The sequence below is a fragment of the Triturus cristatus genome, chromosome 3_2 (assembly GCF_964204655.1).
Source record: "Triturus cristatus chromosome 3_2, aTriCri1.1, whole genome shotgun sequence".
NCBI classification, from domain to species: domain Eukaryota; kingdom Metazoa; phylum Chordata; class Amphibia; order Caudata; family Salamandridae; genus Triturus; species Triturus cristatus.
The window spans coordinates 472019111-472043647 of NC_140584.1; the positions used below are offsets into that span (position 1 = coordinate 472019111).

A 24537-nucleotide genomic window follows, 5' to 3' on the forward strand; every position below is an offset into this window, starting at 1 on the left:
ACTATGATCCCTTAAAAGGCTGTAAGGTACAGAAAGCAACAAATGCTAAGAAAGAAATGCCTCCAAAGAGAGAACATCCAACTTGCCGATTGGAATTGTATCACTATCAATAGTGCCAAAGAGTATGGAAATATCCAGTATGTCCTTAAAGTGAAGAGGGATCAAAAAGCAAACTTTGACTTCTGATAAAACAGAAATCTTTCCAAGTAAGACAGGCCCATCAACAGCCCTACGGTAAATATCCAGACGCTGCATCTCAGAAAACCACAGAAGCAGCGCTCACGGGACAAGTATGTTCCAAAATTAAGCATAAAACCAAATATCACCTCCAAATAAAGAGGAAACCAAGACTCCTAAGTATTCAGAATAATAAGTATTCAGAATAATACCAGACACCTTGGATTGTCAAACGCAATGCCTCCAGCAAAAAGGAGCACACTCCCATGGAACAAAATTCTACGTGCACGTAAGGAAACCTAAACATTATCCAATGCAAAAGCTAGCAGTACACCACTTGAATTACATGACAAATGCACTCTGCTAGAGCAGCGAAAAGGACTACACGCGACAAACCAGAGACCAAAATTATCCTGAGGTTGAAATTCAGAATATTCACAAAAAATAAGTATACACTCTGTATACAAGATCTCATAACTAGCAGAAGTACATGTCTCTATTAGAAATTCTGTAAGTCAACATCAATGCTTACCATCATACTGAACTGCTTTGTAGAAACATGTTGAAAGGTAAACTTCCTAACCGGTAAAGAACACCTGCAAATGACCTCTTGAGCATGTAGCCCATTTTCAGAGGAACAAAGGGAAAAACATACCTTAGGTACCCTAATATCACAGACTGTTATAGACAATATTGAAACAATAACATCTGCTTCTCGTAGGAAATCCAATCCGGTGTAACCAAAAAGAGGACATGTCAATGCCCTAACAAGGCTAGTCTTTTGATAAAGTAAAAATCCTGTATCACCTATGTAGGAGAGTAGGGTCTGCTTTCTATGTTCACCCCCACTTTGTGCTTTTGCTTCACTGGTTTTCGACTTAGATGTGGCTGTGGGCCTGCTAATCAGACCCACAGCCCAGCTGTTCTCTCTCTAAATTCATACTATGTACTTTAGGTACATAACCCAATTGGTAAGGATCACCTTCTAGGGCCCTGTACAGTGTACCTTAGGTACCCAGGGCATAGGTGTACCCTAGGCCTACCAGGGGCTGCAACATGTATTATGCCACCCCTGGCTGGCCTTCCATTATGACATAACTGGCTGATCACTCAGCTGGGGCAAGGTCGTGTAATCACCCCTTGCTTAGGTGTAGTATTCCTATACCTACCTTATATATAGACACACGGGTAACCTATCAGTCACTCCTATGGCAGGCCTTAACAATCCTGAAGGCAGAGTGCTTGGTAACATGTGAGATGGTGCTCTGGCATGAGCCGAGCCTGTCTGCAGCTTTCTGAACCATGTCCTTATAGCTGTTCTATGATATCGCCTACCATATACTCTTAAAGTGCCTTATAATCCTCGCGGTTATGGTAACTATGGTTTGGCTTTATCAAAACATGTCGTGTAAGGTGTCTAACACTTTGGAATACTACCCCCACACCATTTCTGGCGATGAAGATAGTATTCCTCCCTTCTAGAGGGAGAAGACATGTTGAAAACCTACTACCCGGTTAAAGTTAACCAGAGCCCCAGCATCACAAAATGGATGCTGCTGCCACAGACACAAGTCTGACCTCCTGCTGCTGGGAGTCCTTCCAGCGAGGGAGGCTTGGACAATAGGTTTCCTGCCTTGGGAGGTGCTAGCACCACCCTAGACAGGCCTTAGTGTATTGGGGCAGGGAGGGATGAATGAAACGAGACACTGCCTGGGGCACACAAGGTGTCCCATGCATAGTCCTGTTCAAACCGGTGCTGGGGACTCCAGCCCCAGTCCTGGCGAGAAACTGGACAAAGGGAAGGGGGTGTAACCACCCCCCTCCCTGGTCCCACCCATAAAAGGGACCTAGCAGGTAACCCAGCCCCCCCAGATTAGTATAAGAGTGGGAGCTGAGTCCCTAGGACTTTGGATTATCCTGATAACTGAAACTTGAACAGAAACTCTGGACCTTCGACTACGGAAGAAGACTGAAGAATCTCCCTTGTGGCCAAGGAGTGGCCACCCTGTGCAAACAGGCACCATCAAGCGACCTGCTGTTTGCTTTGCCCAAAGTTCTACGAGGTAACGACTGCAGAGCCCGACCAGCGCCTTGACTTCCAGACTTCTCCGACCCTGATCCACATCCACAGCAAAGCTGAGATCCGTGGAGGCGACGAGAGACGTGGGACCGGCTACCTGGGAAAATTAGCTACTTGCTTCCAGCGCAGCTTCTGAGGCATCCTCGAAGTTGTGCTCTGGGGATTGAGAAGCCCCAACCCCGAGCACCATCTGCACCGAAGATCAGCCCTCCACACTCCACGAGTTCTGTGTGGAGCCCTTCTGCATTTTCCTGCTCGACGCGTCTGTCCGGTTGCTTGCCCGTTGGCTAGTAACCTCTGTGACGACGAACCCTTGACTTTCCACCGCTGGTTTGGCTCCTCCAGACTGGCCCTTGCTTCCCTGTGAAAGAGAAGCACCTCAGACCTTCCTGGTCTGCAACAGAAGCGAATCCTTCATTCTGCGTGGGTTGCGCTTGCCAAAGCTTGTTGTGTCCCAACTCGACATCGACGCCGCCAACAGCAAGAGCCCTCGTGGGACAGCTCGCCTCCTGGTTCTGGTCGTCCTCTACGTCTCCTGGTACCCGTGGCTGCTGCGACAAGCTTCACCTCTTCACCTGCATCTTCACGACATCGCCTGGTTCCTTCCTGGTTCCTTCCCGGTTCCTGACTGGTGACCTAGACTCTGTCCCTTGTGCTTGCAGGTATCCTCCTTCTTGATTCCATCCTTGGAATCCACCGGACACTCTTCACTGACTGCCTGTCAGCATCTTTTCTTCAGGCATCCATAGGTGTCGACGACGAAACCCGACGCAAGTTCACACCTATGCACCCGCAGCCCATGGGCTAGGTAACTTGAGTACTCTGGTGCTCACCAGGGTATTGACTATCCTAGTGTCTAGTTTCCAAGTCTCTAATACCTAGTTCTTTCCGAAGTGTCCTAAAACTCTTAATTTCTAAATATTACTATTTCTATCGACTTTAACGCATTACGCGTGAGTGTTTCCACTCTGCACCTGAATCCCGTGGGCCACCCACTGCCTAGCGACTGATAGGATAGTGTAGCCCCAGCGATTCCCTAGGCCTAGGCCTAACCTGTGTTCGTGACAGTGGTTCTTATACCACTTACTTAGTATATGGTTTGCGTGGCCCCTAGGGCCTAACTGTGTTACTTACCTGTGTGACTTATGTATGCTTACATAAGATTGTGTTGTACTTACCTCGAATCTCATAAAGAGTGCCGAGGGTATTTTGACTAGAATAAATACATTCTATTTTTATAATATATCTGTTGTGGTGTCCTTTCATTTGGTATTCAAGGGGTTGCAAATGGTATAACAGCTGGCTTCACATGCCATACAGAGTTTAGCCTAAGACTGCTCTTGTCCATGCTACCACTAGGATAGCTGGTCTATAAGGTTGACTTTACAACCAATCACCATAAGGGTTGTTTGGACTGATACAAGGTGTACACTAGAACTAGTGACATCATATATCAGGCCAACTTCTCACAACCTATACAACCCGGGTATGGGTACAAAACTAAAGAACATATGAACAGAGAAAGAATAATTAAGACTCTGTATCACTTCTATAACGGAAGTGTCTAAATGCTGAATCGACCTGAGCCCCAAAAAGGTGGGCACCGTCAAAGGGCATGTCGACTTAAGCATCTGCACAGCCTCTGAAAACCTGAAGTCCTTAACCATGCACGACGCCGGAGTGCCACTGAAGATGCCATGGCCCGGCCTACCAAATCAGTAGTATCCATTCCACATTTGATTCTTACCTTAGCTACCTGCTGGCCATCTATCATGCTCTCAACATCAGGAAGGAGGCTATCTGGAAGCCATGGCAACATAGTCTGCAAGGTATCCCACAGATCATGGGAAAAACGCCCCAGAACACAAGAAGTGTTGGTAGACTTAAACGCATAACTAGCAGAAGCAAAAATGTGTTTGCCACACAAATCTTGACACCTAGAGTCCCTATTTAATGAAGTCTTAGGTAAAGAACCTGTATCTTGAGAGGCTGTAGCCACCTGAACTACCAGGCTACGAGAGATAGGGTGTCTTAGGAGACAAACTGGATCTCCTCGACCAGGCAGATGCCTATGGGATACAGCGAGGTCTGCCGAGACCCCTGATTCAGGATTGGCCCAAGTGCCTAACAATATATCGAACAGGGCTTCACTATATGGAAGAACAGGCTCTTCCCCTGACTGACCTTGGTAAAGGACATCAATTAGAGGGTCGGTGGACTTCTCCACCGTAGGAAGTGACAACTCCAACACTGCCGCCACTCTCCTTAACATATCTGTAAAAGAGGAACTTGCCTTGTTAGACCTTGCCCTTTTGGACAGGTTTATCCCCAAACTTTTTGCCTTTTGTCTCCTATTTTTCTGACCATGTTGTTAGCTACAGGATTCTGGGCACTTTGCCTCTGTATAAATTGTGACAAGGATTGGTAATCCATGATTGGCATATTTGATTTACTAGTAAGTCCCTAGTGAGGTGCATGGTGTGTGCCAGGGCCTGTAAATTAAATGCTACAAGTAGGCTTGCAGCACTGGTTGCGCCACCCACATGAGTAGCCCTGTAATGTGTCTCAGACCTACCACTGCAGTGTCTGTGTGCATAGTTGTAAACTGCCATGTTGTCCTGGCAAATGTACCAACTCGCCAGGCCCAAACCAACCCATTCTTTACTGTGTATTTTGTTTATCATTATTGAAAGGCTATTTGTCCATCATTGGGGTTGAACTGTATCATTTTTACATGTGTAACTTGCAATAGGGACAAGATAGGAAAATGGAGTTTAGGCTCTCTGAACTCAGAATTTAGCAACACACTTTTTGGTAAAGGTGGTTTTTAAATTCTGTGTTTGAAAATGCCACTTTTAGAAAGTGGGCATTTTCTTACTTTACCATTCTGTGCGCCTCTGGCTGTTTGTGTACTCAGCGTCTGGTGTTTGAGTGACAGGAGCTGGGATGTGCGTTCACTCTAGACAGTCACGGGGGGCAGTGGGCTGAGGTGTGCCCTGACTTGCCTGGATGACTCATTGCAGGGCTGAATAGACCTGGTTTGCATTTAGAGTGGTGGGAGGAGATTCACCAGCAAAGAGAACAATGACAATTTGGGGTATAAGTGTTACACCCAAACCCTAGGACTTTAGATTATTTCAAGGAACAAGAGGACCCTGCCAAGAAGAAGAGCGGAAGAACTGTGTGAGGAGTGCTGATTTTTCTGTGTGAGGGGTGGGTTGGCTCGCAGTTGTTGCTTAGGTCTGTGGTGGAGGAAAAGGACCGGCTTATTTTGCTCTGCTGTGGCATCCTGCCTGTGAAGAATCTCCAAGGGCTTGTGTGTGTGTGCTGGCCTACTGTTGGAAGTCTCAGGAATTCAAAAGACTTCAAGAAAGATACTTTCTGCTACGGACTAGAGCAGGCGAAGGACGGGACTGTTCTTGCCCCTTGTATGGAAAAGAAAAGAGCAGGGTGTACACTTTGTGGCCTCCTCAAACCGCGTTTGGAGCGCTGGATTTCTAATCCTCATCTGAGGAAGTGCTTGGAAAAATTAACTAGGGCATGGTGAACGTATCTATTTCTTTAGATAAAGTGACAGGCGCCTGGTGTTCTGCCCCTTCATTTCTTTTTCTTTTGAAAGTGCATGAGGAGCACTTTTGTCTGCCCAAATTGTGCGCGAGGTGAGAGCTGAGTAGGAAGCTCTGCGCTGACCCCCAACTGCTGCGTGATCAGCCCAGGCCAAAGAGGTTTGCTTAAATCCAACACAGCCGCTCGTCAGCTGAGCGAGTGCCGCAGGAGCACCAGGCGTTGCCTGGCAACCGACCGCAGAAGCTCAAGGAGCAGCTTCAAGTCACAGCTCCGCCCCCTTCAACAACAGCAAGACGCTACCTGAAGAAAAGGGAGCTGGAGCCTAAGCTGCGCCGGGTCGGCAGACAGTGGTGCCGTGTGCTAGCTTGAGAGGCCGATCAAGACCTGAGGAGGTCTCCTACATCGATGCCTTGGGGCACTGACAGCCAATGAACACCAGGTGGTAGGGGTTGCACCGTGTGTTCATAGGCAGCCCCCATTGCTGATTTCTGCCTGTGGGGGACCCAGTGAGGTCTCCCCGCCAACTTCGCCAGGGCATGTCTGCCCCGCCATCCTAATCCTGTTGTCATTTTCTGTTTTCTGGCAATTGCGTTGGGCCACAGATGCTTCGCATGGAAGCGCACAGCTGTCTTGGCAAGACCTAGGAAGCCCGAATGGGGCCCCCGCTTGTTCCTGCGATGTGTGCCCCACCCTGGGATGGTACATACCGGGTGAGGGCCTGGAGGCCATAGTTGGAACGTGACGGATGTGGTTTCCGCACAAAAGAAATTATGGGTTACCCTGCAAAAACAGCACAGGAGTGCTGGGGTTTCATGGTTATGGCTTTGTGATCTCTTGCAGGATTTGCCTAAGCTTGCATAAGTGAAAGTGATTTCTGTGCAGTAATGAGTGGTGGTTCACGCATACCCGAATAACCTGCAGTTCTTACCCTCAATGTTGGATTCAGGAACTAATCATTATGCGCAGTAACATGGGGTGCATAATGTGCTTTTATGACCCTTGCAAGTTGAGTATTTACCTTATTGCACTGATTGTGTTATGACAATTGCCTAGTTGGAAAGTGATGCGTTATCTATGAGATGTCATGACTAGTGCCTAGTGGTACAGTGATTTATGTGATTGCGGTCTAATGTATTTAATGTATAATACAAATGATATTTTGAAATACCTTGTTTGGAGTCTTTTTGTGGTGTGCCTAGTGTGTCACTGGTGGGTGTGAGTGTGTGTTTTGCACAAACGCTTTACACATTGCCTCTGGGATAATCCTGAATGCTCTGCAAAGCTACCAAGGGGGTAGGCAGGGGTTATCTTGTCAGTGTAACTTCGTAACCTTGACTAGAGTGGCGGGTTCTGCCTGGCTTAGGTGTACACCCTAGCCAATCTGAAACCCCATTTCTAACATGCCTCTGTAGCAAGCGTAAGAGGGATAAGAAGCCCAGAGGCTGGAGAGGACTCAAGTCCACTAGCCTCACCAAGAGCACATATCCAACTCTCCTCCATCTGAGATGGAATAATCTCAGAAATGGGCTGAAATAGCCTAATCCCCCTTGCATCACCCGTCACAGGGTGACATTCAGAAGTCTCACCTTGAGAAGGAAGTGAAAATGCCACATTCTCCCCCAATTTGCTCTACTGACTCCGCACCTGGCATCAAGAAGGAGACACTTCTACGTTGCTAGGAGGAGAGGCTTTGATCGGCGCTGCCGATGTCAATGTTTCAGGAGGCTGATCGATAATAAACGCCGAAGGTGGAATCCCGGGAGGGCTGTGCACCGGCGCTGTAGCGGAGTAAGTCCAGCCCGAACTGCCAAGCCAGGTCCTCCCTGGAACGGAAACAAGCATCCTAGGACAAGTTCTGAGGTTTCACCCCTCATCAGCCAGGATAGCTTGAATCCAGTGGCACAGTGAGCCCGGGACCCACGTCTGGGCATACCCAGCGCACTTAGTACGAGAAAGCAAAAGACACAATTGATGGACGGAATGCAGAGCAAATCAAAACATTCACCCCCAGTCCAGAGATCTGGGTTAAATCCATCATTCTTTTGCTCACCATGCCACCCAGTGTAGACCTGGCAATATGCAAATCAGTCTTGACCCTATGCCTCATGGGAACAGTCCCGCCCGAACTGTCAAGCCAGGTCCTCCCTGGACTGGAAACAAGCATCCTAGGACGGGTTTTGGGGTTTCACCCCTCATCAGCCAGGATAGCTTGAATCAAGTGGCACAGTGAGCCTGGGACCCACGTCTGGGCATATCCAGCGCACTTAGTGTGAGAAAGCAAAAGACACACAATTGATGGACGGAATGCAGAGCAAATCAAAACATTCACCCCCAGTTAAGAGATCTGGGTTAAATCCATCATTCTTTTGCTCACCATGACACCCCAGTTTAGACCTGGCCATATGCAAATCAGTCTTGACCCTGTGCCTCATGGGACAGTACAGCCCGAACTGCCAAACTCCCACAAGGAACAGGGTCATGACTGATTTGCATATGGCTGGGTCCCAGATCCTTGTGACTGGGGATGAACGTTTGCATTGTCCAGCATTCCATCCATCAATTGTTTCTTTTGCATATGTTGCCCTAAGTGGGAAGGGTATGCCCAGACGTGGGTCTCGTGCTCACTACACCACTGGATTCAAGCTAGCCTGGCTGATGAAGGGTGATGCCCTGAAACCGGTTAAAGAATGCTTGTTTCCGGTCCAGGGAATACCTGGCTTGGCAATTCGGGCTGGACTGTTCCCACAAGGAACAGGGTCAAGACTGATTTGAATATGGCTGGGTCCAAAATGGAGTGGTGTGGTGAGCAAAAGAATGATCGATTTAACCCAGATCCTTGTGACTGGGGGTGAATGTTTGCATTGTCCAGCATTTCGTCCATCAATTGTTTCTTTTACATTTGTTGAGGGATAAGGCATGCTCTTAGCAAAGCTTCAGTTCCCTGAACCTGCAATTCTCTAGTACCCCCCAGACTAATTTTAAGTCTATGGTGTCTTTCCATAAGTCAAAACCTTGTTCAGACAACTGGGCAATAACGTAAGCAGAGTAAATCTGTTTGGTGTTTGCTAACATTTTTCTGTGCTGATGTTGGTGCAACCTTATAATAATAGGAGGCTGGGTAAGACGTATTAAACCCTGAAAAATATGTAGACTTTAGTGTAAATGTTTTTGAACTGCCTTTCAGGGTATTGGACAGTGTTCCCATTGGTGGTATGTGAACACATTTCTAGGATTAGCAGATATATGCAAATAATTAGGACCATAACGTTGATAACAATACATGGTTTCGAAATCTGATGTGCTTTCCAATGTTTCACTATTAGAAAATGCAGCAGATTTTTCCAAATCAGACATGTTATTTACAGTTCAAAATCCCAATCATCGGAAAATGTACATGAGGTAATGATATCACTCAACGATATTTTAAATAAATGTGGAATTCTTAAAAGTTCGGTCGGCCCAAATTTATCGAAATCAACCTTGTCCCAAACTATACCATCAGGTATAGCAACTGCTGTAATATTCACTGATGACAAGTCTCTTTGGTCTCGATGGTTTGATTGGTGTGGTTTTAAAAGTAAAATCACCTTTTGGGCAGCAGAGCTTTGTCGAAGGTATTTTCCATTAACAAGCATGCTAAAAACTATTACTAAGCCTAACCAGAAAAGAAAGAAAAGTATCCCAGTAATTACCCCTAGTTCTACCCAAGGTGATACTAGGCAAGTCTTTTTAATAAAGTTTAGAAAGTCTTTAACTTGCTGTTTGCGTGATTGTTAAGCTGGCATCGCTTCAGGTTCACTTGGATCCAAAGAAAAGGTATCAAAGTTTATGAAGTAGCCAGAAGCAGTACGATCAATTGTTGGTATTGCATTAGGATTTGTGGAAATCGCAGTTTGCTCTTGTTGAGGTATGTTGATGTAGACATCTGTATTTGGTCGAATTGAAATTTGTCTTTCATTTTGATTCTGAATTTGAACTTCAGGTTCAAGGGGAACGAGTTCCATAGCGTTATAGCATAGTCCATCATTCCGTGCAGGAGACTCTTCGAACATGATGAGTCTTTCCGTTTGAACTTCTTGAATTGTAACGAGAGGAGGGCATCTGCTACTTTGGAGTCCACGTGGCTCACTACTGAGTATCGGCCACATAGTGTGGTCTGATTAGGTCAATTGAGACAAATCGTTATACCTTTTTTCCGGCAAGAGGCGGTAAAAGTACAGACCTTGTTCCTTCAGCTGCTAGGACCTGTACAGGCTCTGTATGATGGCCCAAATTCTTTCTTGTCCACTATTTTCTCTCTGACCAGATCCCCGACATTTGGGATCCAGACAGGTCTTGCAGTGACTAATTTGACTTCCGCAGTGGCGGTCTGCTTCATATGGACATTACTGTGTAGTGTCCTGGATTCATTTAGATCCTGTAAAACAGCTAAACGATCATGGATGTCAGAAGGCTTTTCATCCGCCACTGCGCCTTCACAATCAAGATCAGGTACCCACATTCTTGTCCCAAATAGGACCTCACATGGAGTGACCCCTCCTAGAGAATTTCTTGGCATGTTATTCAATGCTCGCTGCTCTCCATACAGATGTTTTACCCAACTCTCACCCGTGCCTAATACTCTAGCTGTTAAAGATTGCTTTAAGTCTCGGTTTTTCATCTCCACGACCAAATTTCCGTCCGGATGGTGCGGAGAGGAGTACCCGATGCTACACCCAATGCTCGCATGGCCTCCTTGTAAGCCACAGAGCAAACGCAGGGCCCTGGTCAAAATGAAATGTGCCAATTGCGTATGTCCCTATAAAGACTCACAAATCTTTGATAACAGTTCAAGCCTCAGCCGAGCGCTGGGGCCACACCCATTGGAATCTTGAGCAGGAACCACTGCAACCATGACATATATGTAGTCCCCATCTCTTTGTAAGGGGCCGCAGTGGTCCTAGTAAACATACACTAGTGATTTGTCTGATATTAATAAAGGTGTCTGTGCTTGACATATTACTGTGGAACCTTACATCTGCTGGCAGATGTCGCATTTCAAGACAGTCTTTAGTCGGCTTTGTTAATTCAGACCACCAATAGCGCTGTTTCAATAAAGAAAGTCGACGTAACTCCTGCATGTGCAGAACCTATTCCTTCGTGTGTTGCTAGAATTAAATCTAACCTACGATCCATGTTTGGAATTACTGTATCCCCCACCCTAGGAATCTGAGCAAATGGAATGTTATTGGCATCTAACTTGTAGGAGTGCTCGAGTGGAAACCTTTTTGGTACCGCTTTGCTGTTTTTGTGTGAAGCAATGACAGCCACCATAGTCTCACCGTCTATTCTCCTTTTAGAACTAGTGATTGCACCTACCGAAGCTGTGCATATAGACCCCTTTGCAGCTTCATCAGCCAATGAATTCCCTTCAACGGGAATGCCATCACGCTGATGACTCAGTGTATGAAACACGTGAGCTCTTGGTAGTATGGTTTTCAACTTCACTACCTGTTCCAATAGCATTTTGTGCTTGATTGTGCCAACTTTTGCGTCTTTGAACCAGTTTTGAACCCAGTGCTGTAGATATTCATTATATGACTCTACACAGTCAAATGAATCGCACACAATTAGTGTGGGGAATTCTCAATCCATATTTACCAGTGCCAGTATCAAGGCTTTTAACTCTGCCACCTGTGCCGTGCAGTCTCCTAAAGATTGTGTTTTTGAGCTACTTGGGTGGAACTTTCCATCCCACGTGACCTTTAACGATTGCGCATGCCGCGCTATATTGTTGCTTACTTTCTATGGCCGGTTGAGCAGATCCACCAGTGTAAATTATATATTCATACTGATCTAGAGGCATTATTTTGTTTGGTAGACTATATTCTTGTTCATATTGCAGAAATGCTTGTGTCTTTAAATTTGGGTCGTACCTGTATTCTACATCTGTTGCAGTGAGAATTAGTCCATTGCATCCATCTTGGATGTAAGGCTTTAGCGTTAGGAACGCTCGCCTTGGTCTCAGCCTCTAAGGCTGGATCTGGAGTCACTATTATTTGTATCCCCTAAGCCATTGCGTCTTCTCTTACCACAGACGTTTGTACTGCTGTTAGAATCTTTTCTGTAGAAGCGAAACACATCTCAGCATTTATGTACAAATGTGACTTGTATGCAATTGGTACTGTTTCACCTTCATTATATGTTAGATAGGTATACCCAGATGGACCTGCAACTATACGGATCACCAGGTTGTGTACGTTTACGCGTGTCTGTGTTTGGAAGCTATCATGTCAGCTTGTAGGGAGCGAAGTGTATCTGTGTTTTCCTGTGTCCATTGTCGAACAAAAAATTCAGGTTTTATTAAATCGTAGAAAGGTTTTACCCTTTCTGCGTAATCTAAAATGTATGTTCTACCAAAATGCAGGAATCCCAGGATTGATTGTAAATTTTTCAATGATTTTGGAGGTTGGAACAGCGCACATTTTTCAAATAAATTGTCTGCTAGGCTTTTCCCTTCACTTAAAAGCTCATATCCTAAAACCAGGACACTGAGGTGGGCAATTTTTGATTTTTTAAAGTTAAATTTGTAGCCCTCAGATGCAAATCCCAAAATGATGGTATCCACTCTGTTCAAGTGTTCCTCTAGGTCATCGTCTGTTAGATAAATATCAACCATATTGGACAATGCCTCTTCATACAAATTTTGAAGTAACTCAGTTCCTCTGGCCGAAAACAACCCCAGGCTGTTCTTATACCCCTGGGGGAGTCGACAAAATTGATTCTGTGACCCTAGAGCAGACAATGCTGTTAGATACCTGCTTTCAGGCACTATATTTTGGCAGAAAAATCCATTTGAGATATCAAGTGTTTCATATTTTTTCCGCACAACGTTATTTATTTATGCGGCAGTGTGTGCATTTTGGACTGCAAATGTCTTATTGCAAGTGTTTAAATATCTGTAATCTAAAACTAAACGATATGAATTGTCAGGTTTCATGACTGGAAACAAAGGATTATTCATTGATTAGGTGCAATTTTCAATCACCCCTTGGTATTCAAGTTGATCTACGATCTCCCTGGCCTGTTTTTTTTTAGCTTCTTGCTTAATTGGATACTGCCTCTGTGCAGCTGGAGTATTTTTTAAAGGAATTATGTGGTGGGTTGAATCCTCATCCCATCCAACATGCTTTTTATATAATGCAGGTGCTTGCGCTACTGCCCACAACTGAGCATGTGTGTGTTTTAGGTGCCCGGGAATATGGTCTGAGAATGCCGGTAAAATCACTGTTTCCCTTTTAGGGCAATCCATCACGAATGCTGGCGGCCAATCTTGTTCAGCTAACAAAATGTCATAGCCAACGACAGGTTCTCCCAAAAGAGACCTCTAACTGTCCTACATTTATCCCTCTCCATTTGGAGTGTTATTTCATATAACTTATGTGGGACACTTACCCTAGTATCAGGTGTTTCCACCGTGATATAATCATTCAAGTCCGCTGTAACCAGAAATTCTTTCAGGTTCTGGCCAGCTATTGTTACTTCTGCTGCACTGCCTAGCATCGTCAGAGCCCATTCCCCGTTCAGCAGTTGAATCCTCAGAATTCTGGGCATGTCTGATCTTTAGACCTGCAACCTTCTTTTTGAACTGTGGGTTTTGCTTTGGTTAATCTTCTTTATCAGAAGTGTAATCCTGAGCGTGCTGCTTGTCTCTGGACTTTGTATGCTCTTGTCTGTCTGACCGCCCTTCCCTCTCTGAGTTTTTCGATGTAAACCCTGAAAGGAACGAGAGGAACGTGTATCAGTATCCTGATACCTGTCAGGTTTCCTAATATTATCCCTATTCCTAAGGTTATACCTCTTTTCGGAGGGCTCCTGTGGAGGAGATCTACCTCTGGACTGAGATCTATTTCCTTTAAAGTTCTGTTTTTTATTGTCCCACTTCTTTGTTGAAGCAGGTGTCTGCTTGGAAATGTCCTTTTCAGGACTGCCCATTAGTTGTGGTTTTAAAGCTTTACCACCCAAATTGTCTCTGCCTAATTCTGCATATGCAGTTTCAATTATTTTCGGTATTTCGTGTTCCTGTTCTAAAGGACTGAACTCCCATAGGCGTTGGCGGATAGCCACTGAAGCTACTTCCCCTTTAATATTAGCTAATATTATGGCTGATACCTGGGCATAGTTACCTAGTAACTTCATCCCTAAGTTCAGAGCAGGCTCTACTCCGTACTCGTTATGTATTTGTCTCAATACGTCTGGTACTACTGCTAATGACAGCATACCATGAGTTCTGGTATAAATGGCAGCATAGACTGTACCCCAAGTGGTACAATCCTTTATTTGTGGTGTTATGCCCATGGGGAAGCAGATTGTTAGCATTCTGTGTTTTTCATACGGGGTAGTATTCGGGAATACTAGCTCTAGCTGTGTTATTTTCTGGGCGAACCCAGAATGGCATTTGTTCATGTTTTGTTGGCATTTTCCCCATCACCGCGTGTGCTGTTTGTGGTGTGATTTTAGTTGCGGTACTCTGAGTTTGAGTTCCATTTATTGCAACCATTGCTGGTTGGACTGCAAGTGTCCTCATGACGAAATGCGTCAAGTTTCTGTAGATTTTGATCAATTCTTTGTGTTGTGTGAGTAAGTTTACTGGTGACATTGTTTCAATGGCAGGATGTGGTGTGTAGGCCGCTAATATTGGCCATGTTGCCCCTTCTCTTACGAGTAGGCCAAGTCTCATTCTTATGTGGGGTAGGGTGCCTTTAAACCAGTATAAGTGTTCCTGGTATGTGAGCGGAACCTCAATGTCTTCAAACGGACAATATTCCGCTGGTGCATCTCCTTCTGTATAGGAGTGAAATGTTTTTGTTCTTGCATTTGCTGCTGGGAATGTAACCCATGAATAAAATACCTCTGTTCTTTGTGATTTGTGCGCATCTATCACAAATACTACTATGCCACCCCTGGGTGTTAAAGCATGCTCTAGCAGTTTCAGGGTGACTGTATTTCTAACATTTTCTGCAACGTGTATTGCATCTGCATCTTTTGCTCCGTCCGAAAGGTGTAGATCTTGTATTACGTTATCTCTTACATCAGTTATTTTTTTAGTAAAAAAGAGCTGTCCAAGGGAACAAAGATAAGTGTTTTGCACAATTTTAGGAACACAATGTCCTTTAAGCTTGATTACCCAACAGCCAATAAATAGGCCTACTCAGCTGTGGCCGCGTTTGTGCCCACCCACTCCAGACGCCTCACGTGTTTTATGAGTAGCGGTCTCTGAGAACAGCATGACTGAAATACTCAGATTCTACTGTTAAATAAGTACCTAGGCAACGTTGGTGGCGCAATGTCATGTAGTTCCTATATAACCTATACAGGATCTGCCCGTTTGGATAATAAACTGTGGGATTGGTGGCAGACTGATTCCGTGCACCCCCACCGGGTAGGTTAGCCTGTCTTTATCAGCTAGCTCACAGTGACACTAGAATCTCCTCTTATCGGGGAGAGAATAGTTCTTGGCAACCTCAGAACAGGACAACCCTGATCCCTCAGAATTGTGGAAACAATATACTACCTTTCGCTCCTCATGCTCACTTAGTTTGTCTCAGAGAGATACTCAGAATAAACTGGCTGGGCGTTTTCAATAAGAATTTATTGAACAGTTGCTATTCCATTGTCGAATAGATGAGCTGCAACAACCATTAGACAGTAGCATAGATATATGATTAGAAGCACTACGAAAGTAAAGGGATGGTAAAGCTCTACCATCTTGCAATAATTATGAATACATACGAGTATATAAAACACAGGATAAAAAGTGCGTACTCCTATGATGCCTCCCTAACTAGATGTACCTAAATGTACCTAGCATCTCTATAGGTGTTATGCCAAGAATCCCTCTAGGCTCTAGTCAACCCCATTACCTGAGAATGAGGGAATATGGGACCCAGGCCTGGTCTGGAATTGGACACCCCGCGAGGGATGTTAGACCACTGCGAGCTGAAGCGTCTGCATGCAGGAACCTCAGCGTCTCTGGTCAGTGTGTCTGCCGTCGTCTCCTCGCCCTTCTAAGCAACATGTGATGTGTATATATACCCATAGGTCTCCCCAAGGGTCCTACCTTGCTGTGTTACTGTGTCGGCCTAAAGAATGACGTTGGGCCTGAACTTTTTATAGAGATATTATACAGGAGAGGTTAGTCCTGCTGTTAGTCCTGCTGTTAGCCCTGCTTGTGCTTCCAAGAAGCCTCATGCATAATGTATGAGATTCGAACTAGAGAAAAACCTGCGTTCTGAATGCAGTGTCGTATCTAGGTATAAGGTCAGTCCCTAAGAACTTATCTATGTAATGTAGGCAAGAATATAGGTGAAAGGTTGCAATGTTATCTGCGCCTATATAGGGTACCTATATGGAATAAAACACTAGGATGCTTGTTTCCAGTCCAGGGAGGACCTTCCCTGGCAGTTAGGGTTGGACTGTTCCCCATTGGGCACAGGGTCAAGACTGATTTGCATATGACTGGGTTCAAACTGGAGTGGCATGGGAAGCAAAAAAACAATGGATTCAGGCCCTGATCTCTCGACTGGGGTGAATGTATGACATGGTTCTAAATTTTAGCCGCCAATAGGCGGAGTTTCACGCAACAATACATATTACTTGATGTCTCGGAGAGACAGCGCATGCACGCTGCCTAGGCGAGACCTAAACATGCAAAGAAGCCAATTGTTCATTCGATATTGTAGAGTGACCGCTAGGTGGCGCTTCAATCACCTCCCCACTTCCTGGGCTACAGCAGCTCTCCTTTCCCTGCGGGCTGCATCAATCCCGAATCAACTCTCAGCTTTAACTGCATGGCTTATACCGGTGAGGCTGCTTCCTCTGGCATTAGGCTTTACAGGTGGCACTGGCCACCGGCATAAAACCAGAACTGGGCCGAATCTTCCACATGCACCACATGAAGCACAGCAGACAAACGAGGATGCGGGAGTGGCGTGGTTATCCCGGAGACAGCAGCAAAACTGGTATACAGGCCTCACTACACACCTCAGGAGCACGACAACCCTCTCCTCTCCAGGACCAGTGGCATCAGGCTTCAAACAGCTACTGGAATGGCACTCGGGGCAGAGTAAGACAGGGGCCATATCTCAACAAACTCTTCCCCCCGCTGCCAAACCGCTGATAGCTCTGCCGTCAACCTCCCAGAGCCCCCTGCTGCACACCATCACGGAGCAGTTAGCCACAGCGGGGAAAATGTAGAGTCTCAGCCGCATCCCTCACAAGCAGGGAAACAGTCCACTCAGCCTGGAGTGACGCAAACCGCCCCACAGCGGTAAGACACAGCAGCGTCATTCCAACTTGCAAGGCTTTCTCATTTGCCTCCTCTGTTCTGCATGTCCCCATTAATGCAGTGCAGCTGGCTCTTAGCGTTCCTCTATGCAGGCGGCCACACCTGTGCTGGAGACACCGGTGTGAGGAAATCAGCATTGATTTCATGTCACGGAAAGAATACAGGCAGTGACGGCAGGGGGGCCACAATGCTTCAGCGCCGCTCACAGCGTGAATTCGCTGCTCTGATCCGCCTCCCTTGCGCAGACGGTAGGGAGGCATGGGACAGTCAGTGTAAGGCTGGCCTCCTTTCTTCCCCTTGCTCACAGAATGCCACAGTGTATAACCAGTAACAGTCTCTCATCCGCCAGCGTCCCTTGCCCTCCTTCGCAGTGTGTGCCGGCCTCACTGTCTATTCGCACGCACCCATAAAGTGAGCCACTTCTCTCCTCACGCCGGAGCATTTAACAGCGTGTCAGTGTTTCTTAGATGGGTCATCACCCTCGCAGTAGAAAGACTGCCACTGGGCACCAGACTGTTGGCCGTCGGTGACGAACGGTCTCGCCCCCCCCACCGCACATATGGTTAAGACTGCGGTGCAACCAGCGGAAGTCGCCCTGTTAATACCATGAAGCCTCCAAGCCCTGTTGCGCTGCTGGTGACCCCTTCACAGGGCAGGCGAAATAGGCGGCGCCACTCGACACACTCACAAATGCGGTAGGCCGTCCAGCAGGCATACTGGGTCAGGCCCGCTTCGTCGCCAGTGTGATATTCATGGGCTCTATGCCCACATGCTGTTGAAGGAGACAAACAGACACCGGAAACACAGTTGCTGGTACTAGCCCAGAGTACGTGCACTCAGGGTCCTTTATTAGCAGGGCACCTAATTGGTAACACCTTTGTTGGATGGGTGATGGGTGTAGGTGAGTGTGTGGGCCAGCCCTCAAGGGAGTGGCTAGCAGGACACAACAATGGGTTGATCACTCTTTTTTTGTATTTTAAATATGTGGATTAACACCTTCTGTGCAGTACATATTTAAATTAACTGTGTGATATGTAGAGTTACAGCTGGCTTAGTGCTTAAGGTTTTGGAATTTTAGTTTGAAGGTCAAGATCTCGTTCAAAAGTAAACAGTCAAGAGTTTAAAAGTTCTAATGAGGCCTCATCAAATGTTTTCTTGTGATGTTTACCGAGGAACGTGTTTGTGCAATGTAAGGCATTTATTGCCAGATCTGCCTACTATAAAATATTTCTACAAGTACAGTACTTGGTCTCCTGCAGTCCAGGATAGATCGGTAACACTGTGGTCTGGAACAAGCTGTCATCAGGTGGTGAGTGAGGCTACGCTCACCATTTATCAAATATACAGTGATTATCACGAATCTTAGCTAAAAACGAAGTTTATTGACTTGAAAAAGGCCCAGGCTGGACAGAACAGTACGCGGTTAAGTATGAGTTGGCTGTCTCTAAACAATTACATCTTGGATGCTGAAAACAAGTTACACACACAAAGTATATTAACATATGAACAATAATCAAAGCATTTCTAAATCAAAAACTATAATTTTTGCGTTTATTCTAACTTTCCAAAAAGTCTTTTTGAACTAACATCAGAGCTTTTAATTTGAGTTCTTGTACCCAACATTCTAACCTTTTTGGACACTGAAACGGAATCGAGGGTCTTACCATGGTTATATGCACGTATGAGGTAGCAAGGATACTAATTAATCTCTTTCTCATGTTTCGAACACATTGTATTTACAATCTGTAGTTGAAATGATAAATTGCAATTTAGCGTGCCATGTTTATCTGATTTTGCATTCCATGTTTGATTGTAGGAAACCAGGCTTATCTTGACACCTGTTAAGTTCAGTGTAGAATACTCTTCACTGATAGAAATGGTATCAGGCTGCTCTGCCTTCCATAAGCAATGAAAACAATTCCCCATGTCCCGCTTATTCACATTTTGTAAACACCAATATTTCAAACCACTCCCTATAATTTTACCCCAAAAGACACTGATTAGCTTTACCAATGCTTGTTCTCTGATGGTGGCTGCATGCCAGGGAGAAAAACGCCCCTTTTATTGTTTCCTCTATTCAAAAGGGTAAATTTAAAACAGTTTTGAGCAACAGCCCCTTTTTAAGGTTTTGGTCAAATTTTTCTTTTATAAATTATGGTTTAAAATATTTTAATCATACGGTTAATTTGAAATAAACAGCTCTTTCTAAATAAAGACAATTACATGCTTTATGAGCTATACGCTTCTGTTTTTAAAAGTGTACATGGGAGGCATACACTATTCGGTGTTTGTTAACATCAGTGAAGATACCATGATAAAGAAATAATTGATGCTATTTAGATGTTATGCAACACAAGCTGGTAGGCCACGCCTGCCTCTTGAGCTGGAGTGCCAGCACAACTGTAACTAGAGGCACGCGGAGAGACAAAGTAACATCCCTCTATAGGCATACTTTAAAGTAACTGTATTGTAAACGTTTCTGCCTATTATAACATTCAATACTTTTGAGTACATTTATTACATCTATTTCCATGCCCGCGAGCGTGACTTGTGCCAGGCCGCACTCATGTTGCTGAGGGATGAAGGATTTGATAACTTACAGAAGCATACAAGAGCTGAGGCAAAAGTACGGGTGTGATTGGCGATCCAAATCTAGGGAATAGTAAAACAAACTGAGCGTTCACCAAGCAAACCGGATACTCGCATGCATAGCCGGCCCTTGTTCGGAAAATGCCGCAGTGGTCAAAGCACCAGAAGGCTACTCTGCCGGAAACCCACTGGCTCCCCGAGCTCCGAGGCAGGGACCGGCAGACTGTCCCGCTTCTGTCAAACTCTAAATTAAGCTCCTATGTGCTAAAAGCCCCCTGTTAACAATGAAGATTGCCGATAACAACCGGAACACTAACGGTATAGACACTATTAATCATGCAAATTCAACTATAATAGAATTCTTCTATGATACGGATATTAAGATAACACAACTGTCTTTGCAAAGAGATGATACTAACCTTGGCGTTAAACTCCGCAAGGAAATCAAAATGCTTCTTGAGGTCCGTGGCAAGAATTGCTTCAATTACCAAGAACCGAAATCGCTTAAACTCTACATGATCGAGGTTATTAAGAAAATTGTACTCTGGTTGAGCCAGAAAAAGATTCCATGCAGAAGCAGCGTGATGATTTTCCAGGACGGATCTGTCATTGTACAGCACAGCCTTACAGAAAAAGAAAAAAACAAGTTTTAATTTAAAGTAAACAGAAAAACACATTTATTGTAAGAACAAGTTACTTACCTTCGGTAATGATGTATCTGTAAGAGATATGTAGTTATAGATACCCTACAATTAGAATTACCCCTAAGCGCCAGACTGGATCTGGAGAATTTTTTCGTAGCAGTACCCCTGCGCTTCTGTAGGTGGCTTCAGTCGATTCCACGTCCGTTGTTGGCATGACCTTGCGGTGTCTACTTAGGCGCCGCCCCTGTGCGCTGTCAGTTCTGAAACTACTGTCCACGCCAGAAGCGCAGAGCCATGCAAGACACTGACCACTGGTGTACCAAACTAGGGCCCTGTAAGGGAGTACCTATCCCTAGAAGTCAGTTCGCAGAACAGGGAGGATGGGTGGTGCAGTAAGGAATCTATAACTAATATGGGTCTCTTACAGATGCATCATTATTGAAGGGAAGTAACTTGTTCATCTGAAAGAGACTATGTTATATATTCCTTACCTTAGGACAGATACACCAGAAATACCAACCACAGAGGAGGGTCTGCAAACTAAGTTCATATCAGTAAGTTCTGGAGGACAGAACGGCCAAAAAGCTCAGGGGTGGGGAAATCATATCGCCCGACGCCCAAACCATGAAGTTTTAATTGATGGGCAAGAAGATTCAATGCCTAATTTGTCAGACGGACAAGTAGACATTAAATCACGTAAATAAAATAGGCTGTGGGCACTCTGGGGCTCACAGCCAATCATAAAAGCTTGCCGAGAGCCTTTGGAGGCCTCTGATTGGCTAGCAGCTCATGACTTCACTGGACTCTAGCCAGTGATTGGCTGGGGAGTGAAAAAGTCTCAGCGAGCAGTTGAACTTCGGGACCGCCGTGAGTGAGGCAATTATATTTGAGGTAAAATTAAAGCACTGCCATAGCACCCGCCATAGCACTGCTAGAGTGTTATTTTGCCCAGCTTGCATACAGATTGCACTGAAATATTGGAATAGAACTTGTCTGCCTGCTGACGGACCGTCTCTAATGCGGCGTCATTGTGGCTGCAGAAAGCGCGGGCTCTCATCGCTGCTATTGCTGACTGCGCATGTTTCTATTGGTATGCAGAGTGGATTAAAACTCTTTCATACCAGACGTCTGACACACATTGGGCAATTTCTCACAAATGGGCGATATCTTACCCATTTGTGAGAGAAAATGCTCAATTGGCCAATGACTATTTTTCGAGCTTAATTTAGCTAGTTGTGCGCATTTGTTTAAGCTGCAGCAGTGCCTCAGCGTCGTTGCTGCAGTTTATCTTTCATAATTGTAAAAGGACACGTAACTGTTCCGTTCAAAGTTCATTGCGGGCGGCATGGGCACTGCACTATCAAGTTGCACCACATCAGTGCCAGGACTTCAGACCTATCTGAATGCAGGAGTAAAAAATACATTTGATTTTGGAAAGCGAAAGTAGCCGCCTCACTGTTCTGATGCTGAAGGCGTAAAGCTCTTTGTGACGGGGATTAGAAGTCACATTAGAAGTCAGTATTTCTGCTGAATGCTCCCTCCATCGCAAAAGGTCACAAAAGGCTCTCCAAATCCACCACCAAGGAGGCATCTAGAGTGCTTGTGTTTTGGCTGGGCAATTAATCAGCTTAATGTTCCGGCGCTGTTGGAAATGGCCCTTTTTGCAGGGTTATTCCCAAACCTTTTGCTTTTTCCTCCCATTTTTCCTTGACCGGTTTGTGTTGGTTTTAGGACTCTGGGCACTTTACCACTGCTAATCAGTGCTAAAGCGCATATGCTCTCTGTGTAAATTGTGTTATGGATTGGTGTTTCCATGATTGGATATTTGATTTACCTGTTAGCCCCTAGTAAAGTGCACTGTGTGTGCCAGGGCCGGTGAATCAAATGCTACACGGGGGCCTGCAGCACTGGTTGTGCCACCTCTGTGAGTAGCCCTGAAACTGTAACTCAGACCTGCCATTGCAGAGTCTGCGCGCAGTTTGTAACTGCCATGTCGACTAGGCCAGTGCACACACTTGCTGGTCCCTAACCTTCCCTTTTCTTACAGGTCAGACATCCCTCAGGTAGGCCCAAGGTACCCCTGTGGGCAGGGTGCAATGTATGTGAAAGGTAGGACATGCCCTAGTGTGTGTGGCATGTCCTAATAGTAAATTGCAGCCAATTTCGTTTCACTATTGCAAGGCTACCAGTTCCGCATAGGATAGAATGGGAGGTTTGTTTATAACATCTTCTAAACATAACTGGTCCAGGGAATTTAGAAAGAAAATAAAATTTAGTGTGCCTGAACTCAATCTAAAGATGCATCTTTTAGTGAAGGTGATTTTTACGTACTGCGTTTGAAAATACCACTTTTAGAAAGTGGGTATTTTCTTGCTCAGTCATTCCATGTGCCTCTGCTGGAATGTGGATTGCCTGTCTGGGTTTTGGATGACAGAAGGCTGGGGGGCCAGGAGGTCAGGAAAGGGCAGAATAGACCTGGGCTGCGATGGGGGAAGGGAGAGGAGATTTCCTTGCACCTCGAAGGGCCTGGTCTGCCTCTGACAAATGCCATCTCCACCTTCTGCTAGGAATTCACACCAGAGAAGGCCCAACTGGTCTGGCCAGGCACAGACACCCTCTGCCTGAAAGATCAAAGGATTTTTGGACATAAATACTGGGTCCCAGACCCCTGAACTTTAGAACTCATCTGGAACAAGAAGACTGCCAAGAAGAAGAGCCGGAGAAGCTGCGAAAAAGGAACGACTGCTTTGCTGGGCTGACCTGCAGTGGCTGCTTCTGTCTTAGGCAGTGAAAGGCCTGGACTGGACTTTCTGCAACCTAATTTCTGGGTCTCTCTGAGCGCTTGAGGTAGAGCTTGCCCCCTGTTCACGAAGTCTCAGGAACAGCAAAGACTAAGTTCTTCGACCCTCAGCACTGGGGACTGTGTGTTTTGTGCTGCAACCCGAAGAACACCAACTCGACGACGTCTATGACGCCACTGCAGACTCCGTGTCCTGAAAGCACCGCAGAGGGCACCGCCGCAACACCGCACCGCAACCCTGGTCTCACCGACGATGCCTGTTGACGCCACCACCGAGCTGCTGCATGCACCGCGACCTGTGGGCACCGCTCTCTGAACCGCCTCTCTTCACCCCCAAGCTTTGGCACCGCAGAGAACACCACTGCACCGCAACCCTGGTTTCACAGACTTCGCCACCGAGCTGCTGCTTGCACTGTGACCTGTGGGAACCGCACTCTGCACCGCCTCGCTTCACGCCGAAGCTTTGGCACCGCAGAGAGCACCGCCGCAATGCGACCCTGGTCTCACCGGCGATGCCTGTTGACGTCACCGCCAAGCCGTTGCTCGCACCGCAACCTGTGGGCACTGCACTCCACACCGTCTTGCTTCACGAGGACGCCTTGGCCTTCCTGAAGCCACCACTTTCCCGTCGAAATAGACGCCGCTGCTTGCACCGTGGTTCGAGGGCACCGCTCTTAAGTCACACAACGCACCGCCCTCATCCTGCACCGCAGCCTTGGCCTACCGACGCCATCGACTCTAGTTACGCCAGCCGACGACAGCGCTTCAGCAACGATGCCGCTGCTGCTTGCACCGTGACCTGCGAGCACCGACCTCATCTCGCACTGCAACCCCGGTCTCACCGACGCCATCTGACGCCGTCACCGAGCCGCTGCTCGCACCGCTACCTGGGGGCACCACATGTCGCACCACTGCACTTCGCAGCGATGCACCCGATGCCTGCCAGCGCTCCTGATTCCATCAGAGAGGGGCTCGACCTGCAACGCGAGTGACTTCAAGGGCCTCAACATCCTGCATTTCTCACAGATACTGTTTGCGGGTCTTCCCAACACCGTAGCTGGCCCGCGACCAGCCGGAACTGTTGGATTTGCTGTTCACGACGCCGTGGTAGCCCGGACGGAGCTATTCACACAAGAAACTGTTTTTAATCAGCGTATTTTTGAACTGTGAACTTTTAAGTATAGTATTGTGGATTTTTATCGTTTTTGGGTCTTGTTTTAATAATATAAAAATTTTGGATATTTTTCTAAACTGGTGTGGTGTCCTTTTGTAGTGCGTACACTGTATTACTGTTGGTTGTGTGCAAATGCTTTACACACTGCCTCTAAGATAAGCCTGGCTGCTTGTGCCAAGC

The 24537-nt window shown here is 46.2% G+C and overlaps 1 protein-coding gene across 2 annotated transcripts in view; it reads right to left on the minus strand.

Moving 5' to 3' along the window:
- The window catches only part of PDE3B (phosphodiesterase 3B), a 1362481-nt gene that overhangs the window by 180572 nt on the left and 1157372 nt on the right, over positions 1–24537 (minus strand). Inside the window, exon 14 of one of the 2 annotated variants that reach the window (XM_085648114.1) lies at positions 20159–20362. The exons of the other annotated variant lie outside the window; for it this stretch is intronic. Within the exon in view, the coding sequence (XP_085504240.1) occupies positions 20159–20362 (204 nt within the window). The remainder of the gene's footprint in view (positions 1–20158; positions 20363–24537) is intronic. 2 annotated transcript variants of the gene reach the window in all.